This window comes from Pteropus medius, unplaced genomic scaffold, assembly GCF_902729225.1.
Source record: "Pteropus medius unplaced genomic scaffold, Ma_sr-lr_union100, whole genome shotgun sequence".
Classification (NCBI taxonomy): Eukaryota; Metazoa; Chordata; class Mammalia; order Chiroptera; family Pteropodidae; genus Pteropus; species Pteropus medius.
Window position 1 is genome coordinate 206524 of NW_024340695.1, and position 11079 is coordinate 217602.

General features: G+C 32.4%; 1 protein-coding gene across 1 annotated transcript in view; it reads left to right on the forward strand.

Annotated features, from left to right (window-relative positions):
• PSMA3 (proteasome 20S subunit alpha 3) overlaps positions 1-11022 on the forward strand; it is a 17983-nt gene extending 6961 nt beyond the window's left edge. Inside the window, exons 4-11 of the mRNA XM_039863915.1 lie at positions 708-809; positions 899-972; positions 3273-3345; positions 4368-4433; positions 7378-7424; positions 9283-9350; positions 10433-10497; positions 10862-11022. Of these exons, the coding sequence (XP_039719849.1) occupies positions 708-809; positions 899-972; positions 3273-3345; positions 4368-4433; positions 7378-7424; positions 9283-9350; positions 10433-10497; positions 10862-10906 (540 nt within the window). The 3' untranslated portion in view covers positions 10907-11022. The remainder of the gene's footprint in view (positions 1-707; positions 810-898; positions 973-3272; positions 3346-4367; positions 4434-7377; positions 7425-9282; positions 9351-10432; positions 10498-10861) is intronic.
• The last annotated feature ends 57 nt before the right edge of the window (positions 11023-11079 follow it).

Below are 11079 nucleotides of genomic sequence, written 5' to 3' on the forward strand. Positions count from 1 at the left end.
ATGCCGCCCCTTTCATTTTCTTCTCTACATTGATTTTTGCTTAGTATTTATTTTTTATAACAGGAACCCAGCTTTTCAGTGATGTCATGGTATTGAAAGGAATGTAGAACGATTTAATATAGAAACTGAACTGCATCGACAAGAGTTTCTCCCAAATGTTATGCCCCACAACTTTGAGTTCACTACAGTGTCCTAGGATATCTCAGTATGTAGTTTGGTAAGTGCAGTTCTAAGCCTTCAATCTTGGAAGATACGTGGTTTGTCATTGCAATTTATTAGTCAGTAGGCTGAAAGAGATTTGAGGTTACACCATTTAGACCAAAACTTTAAATAACTTTTGAACACAGAACTGCTTTAAATAAAGATCAGTGCTTACCAAGACCAATAGTTTTATTCTTTTTTGTTGTTTTATTCTTTATAATAAAGTGGTAAGTGGAGAGATGTGGAGAATTAATTATATAAATATCTCTTCTGAATGTGATCATTGGACAAAGCAATGAAGTCACAGTTGGTAAATTTCAAAATTGTAATCCCATACCTAAGCATTAAAATCTGAGAATGCCTTATAAAATTAGCCCCGCCCCCCAAAACACCTTATTGCTAATGGTGGTGCTTGTCAAAAAATATTAAATAAGCCTACAGTAATTACATACATTCCTTGATTTACAATAGGTATATCTATTAAGTTGGTACTTATTTTCTTTCAGGCAGTAGCAGGTTTGCTGGCAGATGCTCGTTCTTTAGCTGACATTGCAAGAGAAGAAGCTTCCAACTTCAGATCTAACTTTGGCTATAACATTCCACTAAAAGTAAGTTGACAACATGTTGAGGAGCCTTTTGAACAGTTATAGAAGTTTGTTAATAAGCTATTCTGTTTTCCTCTCCCCCCTCCCCATAGCATCTTGCAGACAGAGTGGCCATGTATGTACATGCATATACACTCTACAGTGCTGTTAGACCTTTTGGCTGCAGGTATGAAATTTTTGAGATATTCAGTGAAATGTGTACTATAAGTATGTTTTCTCTAGCATTGTAGCCTTTTATACACTTAAAAATATGAATTATTACTAAGAAGTATTAGACAAATGATTAAATAAAACTGTACATAAAAACTTTGAATTGTGAAAAACATACAGATTTAAACTGATGATAAAACATAGAACTCATAGTAATAATTTTAATCTGATTATGATAAATTCTCTGGAGGATGGTGGTCTGGTCTAAAGGTATAAATTTCCAGTTATAAGATAAATAAGTAGTTAGGGATGTAATGTACAACATGACAAGTATAGTTAACACTGCTGTATGATAACACTACTTTATGATAAAGTTAAGAGAGTAGATACTAAGAGTTTCCATCACAGGAGACTTTTTTTTTTTTTTAATTGTATTTATATGAGATGATGGGTGTTAACTAAAATTACTGTGTTAAACATTTTACAATATATATAAATCAAACCCTCATGTTGTACATGTAAAACTTATACAAATATATGTCAATTATTTCTTAGTAAAACTGGAAAAAAAAATTCTCTGGTGTTAGACCCTGACATTCTCAGGAAACTACAGACTGGTAATTCTTGTTTTCATTTTTAGGTAGCCAACTATACTGACACCTCAGTTTTCTTATTAATTTCCATCTGTATACTTTTAGCATACTTTTAGCTCTTAAATGGTAGTTTTTCAGTAATGAATCCATACAAAGTTACATTTCAAGTTCCTGTTAGTTTTTTATTGTTAAAGTGAAATGTTGGTATTTTTATTTTGGGAGAAAACCTGGATTCAGTTGCATCAAGACCTGGAAACATGTAAACATTCAAATATAGCTTCTCAGAAGAGTTCTGTCCTGACTATAGATTTTCCTTAAATAAAAAGATATGTCTAGTTTATAACGTTAAAAAAATCAGTCATGTTTAGTCATAATAAAACATTTATTTTTTATTAACATCTGAGTGCATGCCTCTGTTAAAGATTGTAGGAAGTTTATTAGCTGTAGTTCTACCTTTTAGTTGCTTATACTCATCATTTAAATTACTAAAGACAGATTAGTGAAAACCTGAGTTTTATTCTACTGGCAGTAGGTTAGACATGTGGATATTTTTTATATCAGTTCTTAAGTCTCACTTAAATTACATTATGAAACACTTTCGGACTTCAGAGAATACCTTTCTTTTTAACATATCAGCTGAGCTCTGAATTCATCAGTTCTGTTTTTAAAGGAGAATAGTGGAGAGAAAACTTTTTCATAAACATTTATTGAGCATACACTATGAGTCAATCATAGATGGGGGGCACAAAGATGAGTAATTTTAGAGGTGATATAATAAAGGCATGTTTGTACTGAGTATAGTGGGGCATTTTTTAGGGAACTGCCTCTCCGGAGAGTTGGCAAGGAAAGTATGTGTGAGGTGTAGGGGAACTGATGAGGGTATTTAAAGCAAGGGGACTGGAATGAAACTACATGGGCATTTCAGGTAATGCAACGGTAGTCAAGTATACTTGGTGTATAGACTATAAGGTTTATGTGATATCAAAGATGTGGGAAGGGGCCAGATCATACAGAAGTCTGCGCCATACTAAGGAAACGCTGAAGGATGTTAAAATGATGATAGTTATATATTCTGAAAATTCCATGGCCAAGTGGAAGATGAAAGAGAATGACAGTAAGGGTGGGAACTGGACAGTGGCTGTTATGGTATTTTGTACATGAAATGATATATAAGATAGGGCTGATTTCTACTTCTAAGGGAAAGAAAATGTCAGTTTCAGAAAAAATCAGTAGTTCATATGATTATTTAATAGACTTTTTAATTTGTTAAGCATATAAAAATGCATTGAAACAATCTGTTTTATTATAGGAAAAAAACTGGAGGAATATGAGGAATAATAGCCAAAAAAGAATGATGGGTGGAGCAAGAGTTTGAGGTAGATTCAGTGTACTGACATCAGGAATTTTGTCATCTTGGCTTAGTCTGTGCCTTTACTTACTGGGCCCTCTCATTAGTTTTCCATCTATCATTATTCCTTTGCCTACAGTGTTATCCTCCCAGGAAAGTTTCATCAGAAAGTTTAATGCTAAATGAACAAAGCCACATGCATTTTGAATGATGTAAAGAATGTACTAGTTTTTGTTGAAACTACCTTTAAAAATGTTGAATGAGTTATATGTATATTAGTGGTTTATTACAGAAAGTGTAATTGCATTTTTATTACTGTTTTAAAAATACTTTTATGGTATTAAGAACTGTGATTTAAACTTTACTTTTATGCAGTTTCATGTTAGGATCTTACAGTGTGAATGACGGTGCACAACTCTACATGATTGACCCATCAGGTGTTTCATATGTGAGTAATTTTGAATCATATGAAATTCTATTTCTAGTTTAATGATACCTTACTAGCACTTAAATCATATATTGGATTATATGAAGGTTCTTTGAAAGTCATTCAAGGAAAGCAACTTTTTGTTTATCATTAATAACAATAACCTGTGGATATGAGGCAGAGGAAAAATTAGTGGCTGTCATTATGCTGTTTATTGAAACCACACAGTGAACATAACATTTGTGAATACGTGATATTTTCTTTATTACTATATTAGCAATGTCTTAAAACTGGGTATCTTTCTTTTTAAAAAGGATTTTATTTTTTTAGGTGAGGCAACTCTTGGTTGACTTCACAGATGGTAGGGACCTTGTCAGCTTACAATACCTTATTTTTTAAATTTTTTACACCTACAGCACCTGGTCTTCCTAGGTGATCTCCCATCTAAGTACTAACCAGGCCCGACCCTGCTTAGCTTCCGAGATTAGACGGGATCGGGCCTGTTCAGGGTTCTTTTTAAAAATGATTTTAAATGGGATTTCTTGGGCTTTTTCTAATTACCTTTTCTTACTTATCTTGTGAGATTTTTATGGTTTTTACTAATTAAAAAAATGAAGGCTTTACATTTTGTCATGTACAAGTATAAATGGGCATCCTTAATTTAAAAAATAACCTTTATAATATAAATAATGATGGTTTAATAGTATAGAACTCAATAGGAATATTTCTCAGAAATAACTTCATTTTCATTGTTACAATGCTAAAAAGTTTTTTCATTCTTACCCTCAAAAATGTCTGTAGTTCATGAAGCATATTTGTTTTTCTTTGGATATATCCAGATTATTTTAGAATTAAGTTTGGTATTTTAATTTTTTTGAGCCCCTTTCTGTTCATTAAAATGTGTTTGACTGTATTTCTCCATAGTGGATTTTGAAAGTCATTTAACATCCTTTCATTAACCTTTAAATAGAAATAGTCATTAATGTTTTATGATAGTATGTTAATTGAATAATAAGTATTTTTGGTGTATTCTTTTTAAATAGGGTTATTGGGGCTGTGCTATCGGCAAAGCCAGGCAAGCTGCAAAGACAGAAATAGAAAAGCTTCAGGTAATATATACTTAATGCTTGAATTTCTGCTATAACGTTATCTTCATGTAGTGAAGTTTTATCACCACAAATTAAACTTTTTATTCCAAGGATACAGTGTCGTTCATTGTTTCCAGCGGAGCTTACTATAGTTGTTAAGTGGTTGAACAGAAAAGGTGGTAACATATTACCTACATAGTTGTGTCATGGATCCCTTTGATTTTGATGGCAGCCTATTATATAAAAGTCTTTACTCCAGAAAAGTACAAGTTACCATGTAATTTCACAGAATCCTTGCAGCCCATTCACGGAGCCCTGTGAGCCTTAGGTTGAGAATTTGGGTGTTTTATATCATTTCTTCCTTCTCTGGAACATAGCTTTGGTCTGTAGAAGTCTTACATGAAGAGTCTGACTACTCCAGTGCTTCTCTTTGTTCCTACCTATATAAAGTCATGAAAGAAACCCTTTCCTGTTCCAATTACCTACTTTTTCTTTGCCTCAAAGCCAGAAATTCAGCTATTAGTGTAAAAAAGTTTTTTTTAAAAGTTTACTCGTTTTCTTTTTGTCCAAATTGATCAACTTAATTTTCAGATTAACTCCTTATTGCTTATCAGAAACTTTCCTAAAAGGTAGGCATATGATTTATTGGTATTTTGGTACATTACAGTGAGAAAAAAATTCACATAATTTATGCTGTACTGGAACTATGCTCAGCTGCTCATTCAGCTTATTAAGGCCGGGCTCTATAACTCATCTTTTTAAGTGCTTGGAATTTAATGCCAAGTTCTAGAGCTTTAAAGCTCATACATATTTTTTGTTTTAATAAAATTGACAAAAGGACCTAAGATATATCCCTTAACCCAGGCACAACCTTAGGTTAAACATACTGGCTCGAATCATAGAAGTATGTTGGTTATGAACAGTTCATGGACCTCATGACTTAGATCAGTGTTCTTCCCCCCCGCACACACTTCCTGGTGCAGCACTAATTTCCTTCTACTCTTTTCCCTTTTGCTTTCATCTTTCTTTAGTACTATGTAGAAATTTGAAAATAGAGTATTTAGAGCAATCAAGTGTCCTTTTGATTTTCTTAGGTTAAATCCTAGTGAAGAATGGCAATACCAACAAATCCTAGCTAGGAATTAAGAAAGATTACTTCTGTGAGGAATATGTGTACCTAAATAACAAAAACATGCCTTAAATTAGGTCAACAAAGTATGGCACGTCTGGTTTCACACTGAAACAGAATTTTAGTTGGAAGAGACCAAAGATTATATGAACCACAAAGTCTAAAACATTTACTATTTAGCCCTTTAAAGAGTTTGCGAACTATTGCTCTAGCCTGTTTTTCTTCTGACATTGTTTGCCAAAAATCTTTTATGAAATAAAAACTTCATCAACATATGTAAGAATATATTTGCCACTTAAAATGTGCCTTTTCACATTTGCTTGTGTTTGCCTTTGTGAGATAACGTTTACTAAATGTAAAACTTAACCCATAAGGTCAAAAGTATGAAGATTGGTATTCCTTTCCTTCACTTCACCCCAATTTAACATGAAAAAATATAAACACAGAAAAGATATGAATAGTACAAAAATATCAGCATCTAAATCATATTTTCCAATATTTTATCCATTTGTATGCTTTTTTCTGAACTATTTGAAACAAAAATGGCCAACATCACATTGCATCCTTAAATGCCTTAGCACTTTCATCTGTTAGAATACCATCACCACACCCAAAATATCATCTGATATTCAGCCCAAAATCAGTGCCTCAGTAATTTCAGCAGTGTCATTTGTAGCTGTTTCTCAAACCATGATATAATTAAGGTTCACACACTGAATTTCTTATATCTCTTCTAATTTGTGTTCCCCACCCCCAGTATTTTTTTTGAAAAGCCCACGCCAATTACTTTTGTAGTTGGTCCCACATACTTGATTTATTTCCTAACAAGACTGGTATTCTTAAATTTAAAATTATGATTTGTTGTTGCTGCTTCCTCATGTGGCTGTACAGGCAGAGCATAAGAATTTTTAAATTAAAAAATACCAAAAATAAAATATTAATGAACCTAGAGGGGTAAAGTAATTGAATTACCTCAAGTCTGGACTGCTTTTTGAATACCCTTCATCTTTCACCATCTTCCATCTTCCCCAACACAGTTAGAATATAAATGGCAGTTTGCTCAAATGTTTTTTTTATCTTGCCATTTATGCTCAGAAACCCATTTGCCTTAATAAAATCTTGTGCTGGTTATTTCTACTACCAATATATATACAAACTGTTGGGTAACAAAGGCTATTTTTTTTATTCTGATTCCCAAGTGGAATGCTAACTGCTTCTAATACATTAGAACAGGATTTTGGCTTCCCAATTTTGCCTTGTGCTTTTCATTATCTTCCTCAAAATCAAACCAAATCCAACTGTGTTCTAAGAACCCATTCAAATCTTTTTTCAAAGCTTTCCCTAACATTTTGCATTTGTCTTGAAGTTTGTCTTTAATTGAATTCCACAAGGGAAAACTTATCTTATTCATCTCTCTCTATCTTGTATATAGTAGGTATTCTATATACCTACTATAGGTATTTTATTGTTTGTATTTTATTATCCTAAATTGGCAATAAAAAAAAAAATTTCTACAGTCTTTTAAACATGAGAGTCTGCCTGTGAATCAATGGGAACAGTCTGGATTGTAATAAATTTTAATACTTATCACAAAATTAGTGGTACCCAAGGACTGTCCAGAATATTTTGGCATAATAATTTAAAAACATTAAAGTGTGAATCAAGAAACTTAGGTTCTGGTCTTTTGGGATTTCAGGTTATTTTCCTTGGTTTTATATTTGAGACTTTCTCAAGAGTGTGGGTTATTGATATAGGTCATGAAAAGAATCTGAAAATAGTTACAAGTGGAAAGTGGTGTTCTTGTGACTCATAACAATGTGTATTTTATTTTTGTAGATGAAAGAAATGACCTGCCGTGATGTTGTTAAAGAAGTTGCAAAAATGTAAGTTGAAATTTTCCTTACCATTGACAAAAATATTTCACTGTGCCTTAATTCTATGAGGCTGTTTTGTTTGAAGATAACTTAGTATATAATTAAAGAAGAGATTATCCATAGCAAGTGACCATTAGTGTGGGCTGGGAAAAAAAATAGCTTTTAACAAAATAAAGTGTTTAGGTGACAGAATTCAAGTCTAGGAGGATACAGTGGACCTCTAAAAGCTTCATTTCATAGTTGCCAACTTCCCAAATCTTAGAAGTCTCAATAATCTTAATTTAAGATTATTTAAAAAACTTTATTTTTTATTTTACAGCTAATTATTTCTATACATGATCCATGAAGCTGGCTCATATACATAATCTGTTTCTTTAGGCAAGATATGTTAATCATAACAGTTCTTACAAGATGAGAAGAGCAGTATTCAAAACCTTTAAATACAGTTTAAGAAAGCCTGAAGTGGTTCATATTATAGGTACATAGAGTGGAATGCTATATGAGTTAATAGTAGGCAACAACAAAGCCAGTAAACCTGAGTGTCATTGCTTCAAAATTCATGATTCTTCAAAATTCATTTAGTATTTCAAAAAATCCAATAAAGTGCTGGTTTTGCAGTCATCTTTTCAGGTTTGAAAGTAATAAATATAATTCAGAGAATTCATAGCACCTTTGTTTCACATTGGACTGCATGAACATGGTCCGTCTAGTCAGCAAGTTTTGCAAGTGCCTTCAGGTTTTACATCTAATCATACATGCAAGGAAAAAAAGTCCTAGAGAGCTCTATTATATAATAAGTAGTATACTTAATGGTACTCTTAATTTCTTTTAAACTGAATTTTTTTAAAACAAAATATATACAATCTCAAAGAGTTTTTAAAGTCTTAATTGTCCACAACTCCTGCTTTTGCCACTCTGTCATCACCACCTTTGTATACCATGAGACGCTTTCCAGTTATGAGGCAGAACCCATTTTACAAATGTCAGTTAATAATAACTTGAGGAACACTAGTATACAGTAGAATTGCTTAAAAAGAAAGTAAATAATTCTCATTGAATTGACAGTAGTCTAACATGAAAAACTCAATTTCTTTCACTGAGAAATGCTTCCGGAAATCAGCCTTCACCACACCTTTTATGTTTAGGTGTAACAGTAGACATGAGTTAGTTCCATGTAGAAAAGCCATCCCTTCATCATTTAATAAATTGAACACTGTGTATATTTTACTTAGTTTCCGAAAATTAAGGCGATTTCTCATATTATCCCAGGCTTTAGGAATACCCTCCAAAAGTAAGATGTGTAAGATGGTGGAAAGTATAATAGGAAAGCCATGCTCTATACTTAATTTTTTGATACTTCAATATGTTGTATGACAGTGCCTACTTGTTTGCTGCAGTTTGGCATGTATCATTTAAAGGCCAGAAGGGCATACAGTTCTTAAAAAAATGTACTAGGGTTTAAAAAGATTCCTGCCAAGAAGTTGCAGATAAATAATAATTGCAAACTAAAAAATTAATTTGTTTTAAAAATAATCAGTTAATGATAGAGAAAACATGATCGCTTTTTCCCATTGAAATCTGTGTTATGAGGTATCTTTTTGAATTATGCCTCGAAAACAGTGTCTCAAAATAAACAAATGGGTTGTAAAAGTATATTGAACCATTTGTAGTGTTTAATTTTATATTAATCCTTTTGTGATTTGCCTTTTTCCAGTGTTCATAAATATAAACTATGTATAATGTATATAATGTATAATTTTATATTGATACTAGGGATGGATGTTCTAATTTGTGCTGAAGGGGTGCATGAACTACAGTGTTTGTAGATGACCAAATGGTTGTTTTAATTTCCTCTTTTCTGTTCTAGAATTTACATAGTACACGATGAAGTTAAGGATAAAGCTTTTGAACTAGAGCTCAGCTGGGTTGGAGAAAGTAAGTTACTTTTGTCCATTTATTTGCTCTGGGAGTCATCTGTACCAAACCTAAATTACTACTGGGTGCCTTTTTCATTTTTAAAATAATGTTAGTGACATACACATATAGAAAAGTACACAAATAACAAATGATAAATGATCACAATATGGATGTACTCCTGTAACCACTGCTCTGGTCAACAAGTAGACCAGTCTTGATCACCCCCTAAAGGCCTCCTTGAAATTAGTCCTTACCTTCTCCCCAAAAGTAACCACTATCCTGAATTCTGAATTCTAATATGATAGTTTTGCCTGCTAAAGTTTATGTAAATGGAATTATACAATATGTATTCTTTTGTCCCTGACTTTTTCAACAAATTAATATATGTTGCTTTGTATTTTAAATAGTATTTGTTCATTTGCCTTGCTATATAGTGTTCTGTTGTCTAAATATACCACAATTCATCCATCTCCGATTGGGCTTTTTCCTTTTTTAAAAAAAAAAAAATGTAAATAATGCAACTGTGGACATCATGCATAATTATTATGGTACACCTGTGTAGTGTTTCTGTTGGAAATGTACGTAAGAGTGGAATTGCTGGGTCATGAAATATTCGTATGTTCAACTGCAGTGGGGGTGGCCAAAATGCACCTGACCATGGAACAAAGAAAGCCAGAACCAACCAAGTAATCTTTTCGAAGGAAAGTTCTGCTTAATAATTGACTGAAGTTGTGAATAGTTCATTTAATGTTTTAAGATATTACTGAGAATGCACCAGTTTTTCTTTCTAGCGTGGTAACCATAGCGCTTCAAGGCCAGTTTAATTTTTTTTAAATCATGCTGTATATTAGCGAATACCTGGGATTTATCACAGCATCTAGATAACATAGCATAATTTAGCCTTCGTATCCATAAGAGCTAAATTTGGGCAGATCTAATCTTTTATGTGGAGAAAACATAAAAATGAGTCAAAGCATCTTGTATTACTCAAAGTACAACTTTACAACATTAACATAGATGGACCATACCTGTGAATTGGGTAGATTGCATAATATAGTCCTCGTGTTTAATTCATTTTAAATATACGGCTTAATTTCTAGTAACTAAAGGAAGACATGAAATTGTTCCAAAAGATATAAGGGAAGAAGCTGAAAAATACGCTAAGGTAAGACACCACACGAAAAATCCATGTAAGTAAGTGTTGAATAATAAAGGAACTTGGTTTGATTTCTGTTAAATAAATAGAGTTGAGTTGAACTAAGGATAGAAATTTTCTGGGTTATCCTCAATGGAGATAAAGTTGCCCTGGTTCCAAAACTGTGAAAATGGATAGGGATTTTCAGGACATTTAATGCATTCATACTGTGTGTGTGCTCTAAAGAATACAGTCAATTGTTAAAGCAAGGTACATTTAATTATCATTTTCTTTACTTGGGTATCTTATTATAAACTACTGTTCATTAAGCGGTTAGATTCAGGTTGTTGTAATATTAAAAATTTGATTTTAAACACTGTTTTTCTCTTAACAGGAATCTTTGAAGGAAGAAGATGAATCAGATGATGACAATATGTAACACTTCTGCAGCTGTTTTAAATTTCTATTATAGTTCCCATGTAACTATTTAGCCCTGTGGATTATTACATACCTACTGACCAATTTTCATTAAAATTTTGTCTTGTAATGACTTAAGTTTGGTTACTATCTGCTTGACAAAATTGGTGGAGGTAATTAAGCACATATTTACTC